General features: G+C 54.7%; 1 protein-coding gene across 3 annotated transcripts in view; it reads right to left on the reverse strand.

The window, feature by feature from the left end:
* Positions 1–1674, reverse strand: part of Armc9 (armadillo repeat containing 9) — a 133424-nt gene that overhangs the window by 10086 nt on the left and 121664 nt on the right. For 2 of the 3 annotated variants that reach the window (XM_026786155.1, XM_026786154.1), the window contains one exon: positions 1421–1538. In XM_026786155.1, coding sequence (XP_026641956.1) covers positions 1421–1538 — 118 coding nt within the window. The remainder of the gene's footprint in view (positions 1–1420; positions 1539–1674) is intronic. The other variant, XM_005361765.3, reaches the window with a different exon arrangement.

The following is a 1674-nucleotide window of genomic DNA, read 5'->3' on the forward strand; positions in this document are numbered from 1 at the left end:
TGTGTGTGTGTGTGTGTGTGTGTGTGTGTGTGTGTGTGTGTAGGGGTTCCTGCAGGTACTACTGGGGGTGTGCTCACTGAAGATGCGGATGGCAGCACCTCCCAGTCTGTTAGGAAGGCTGGTCACAGAAGGCCCGTGAGGCCACTGCCCCATCCCTCCCAGGTAGAGTCCAAGAGCGCTCGCCCCTTCAGCACCCTCGAGTTCCATTTCAGTGCTACAGACTGGATCCTCCCTCTTGAGGCTGCTCCGCCTGCAGAGCTGACCAGAGGGTTGGAGGGCCCGGAGAGGACAAGGGAGGCCCCTTCCTGAGGGAGGTTTCTGAAAGGGCTGCTGAGACCCTCAGACAGGTGCTTTTAGACTGTGAAAGACAGCGATCCACTGAGGACCTGTCTGTGCTCATCTGGGGTAGAGAAAGGAAGAAACGTCTGTCTTGTTCCAGGGACCTCTGCCCCAGCACTTCCTGTCACTCTCCATCTGTCTCCCTCCATGCCACCCTCTGTGAAAGCTAAGAGCCTGCTGCCAGCATCACTCCTCCTAAACACTCCCAGGGGGTTTCCTTCCCTCATTCTCTCATTCCCCCCTCCATCTTCCCCCCCTCTCTCCCTCCCCTCCCCTCCCCTCCCCTTTTTTGTGATAAAGTCTTCCCATGCAGCCCAAGCTGGCTTCAAACTCCCGATTGCCCTGCTTTAGCTTCCGAAGTGCTAGGATCATGGGTGTCCACCATTAGGTTTGCCTTCTTGGCAATTTTTCAAAACATGCCCTTAGGGGCTGGTGGATCTGAGTTTGAGGGGGTCTGAGTGATATCTAGGCCAGCCAAGGCTACACAGTGAAGCCCTGTCTCAAAAGCAAACTAAGGGGCTGGCTGCTCTTCCAGAGGTCTTGGGTTCGTTCCCAGCACCCACATGGTGGCTCAGAATCGCCTGTTGTGGGACCTGATGTTCCCTTCTGTCATGCAGGTAAACATGCAGAACACTCGTATATAAAATATAAATATATTAAAAACCCAAAACCAACAGAGTAAACATAGGACCGTATGTTGACAACAAAGGCTCTCAGGCAGCATGTCCCCACCGTCCCTCGGCTCTGACACACTCATGGGCCACAGTACTCCCACTAGGTATATTCACCATGTTTCGGGGCCCAGAGAAGTCTCTTTCACTTTTCTTGGGACACAGGAGTCCTCTAAAACACTGTATATCAGCCAGGCAGAGGTGGCACATATTTTTAATCCCAGCACTTGGGAGGCAGAAGCAGGTGGATCGCTTGGGTTCGAGGCCAGCCTGGTTGAGTAACAGGATAGCCAGGGCTACGTAGGGAAACCCTGCCTCAGAAAGGATTCTGTCTATCTAGCCTGTGGGGCTGATCCCGAACACCTGATGTCTAAGTGGGATACCAGGACTCACAACATCCAACAGCCTACCTGGTGGTATGTCCACTGTCTGGGTCCTGGACCACGTCCTTTGGCAAGCTGGGAATCAACCGAGGCTCTTCTTGATGTCCAGCTGGTAACCAGTCTCTTGGCTTGGGATCCATAACTGCTGGAGAGAAGACAGGGCCCAGTACACACCTGCCCTGGAGCCCCCTAGGAGACAACAGGGCCCAGTACACACCTGCCCTGGAGCCCCCTAGGAGACAACAGGGCCCAGTACACACCTGCCCTGGAGCCCCCTAGGA

This window comes from Microtus ochrogaster, linkage group LG4 (genome assembly GCF_000317375.1).
Source record: "Microtus ochrogaster isolate Prairie Vole_2 linkage group LG4, MicOch1.0, whole genome shotgun sequence".
Classification (NCBI taxonomy): domain Eukaryota; kingdom Metazoa; phylum Chordata; class Mammalia; order Rodentia; family Cricetidae; genus Microtus; species Microtus ochrogaster.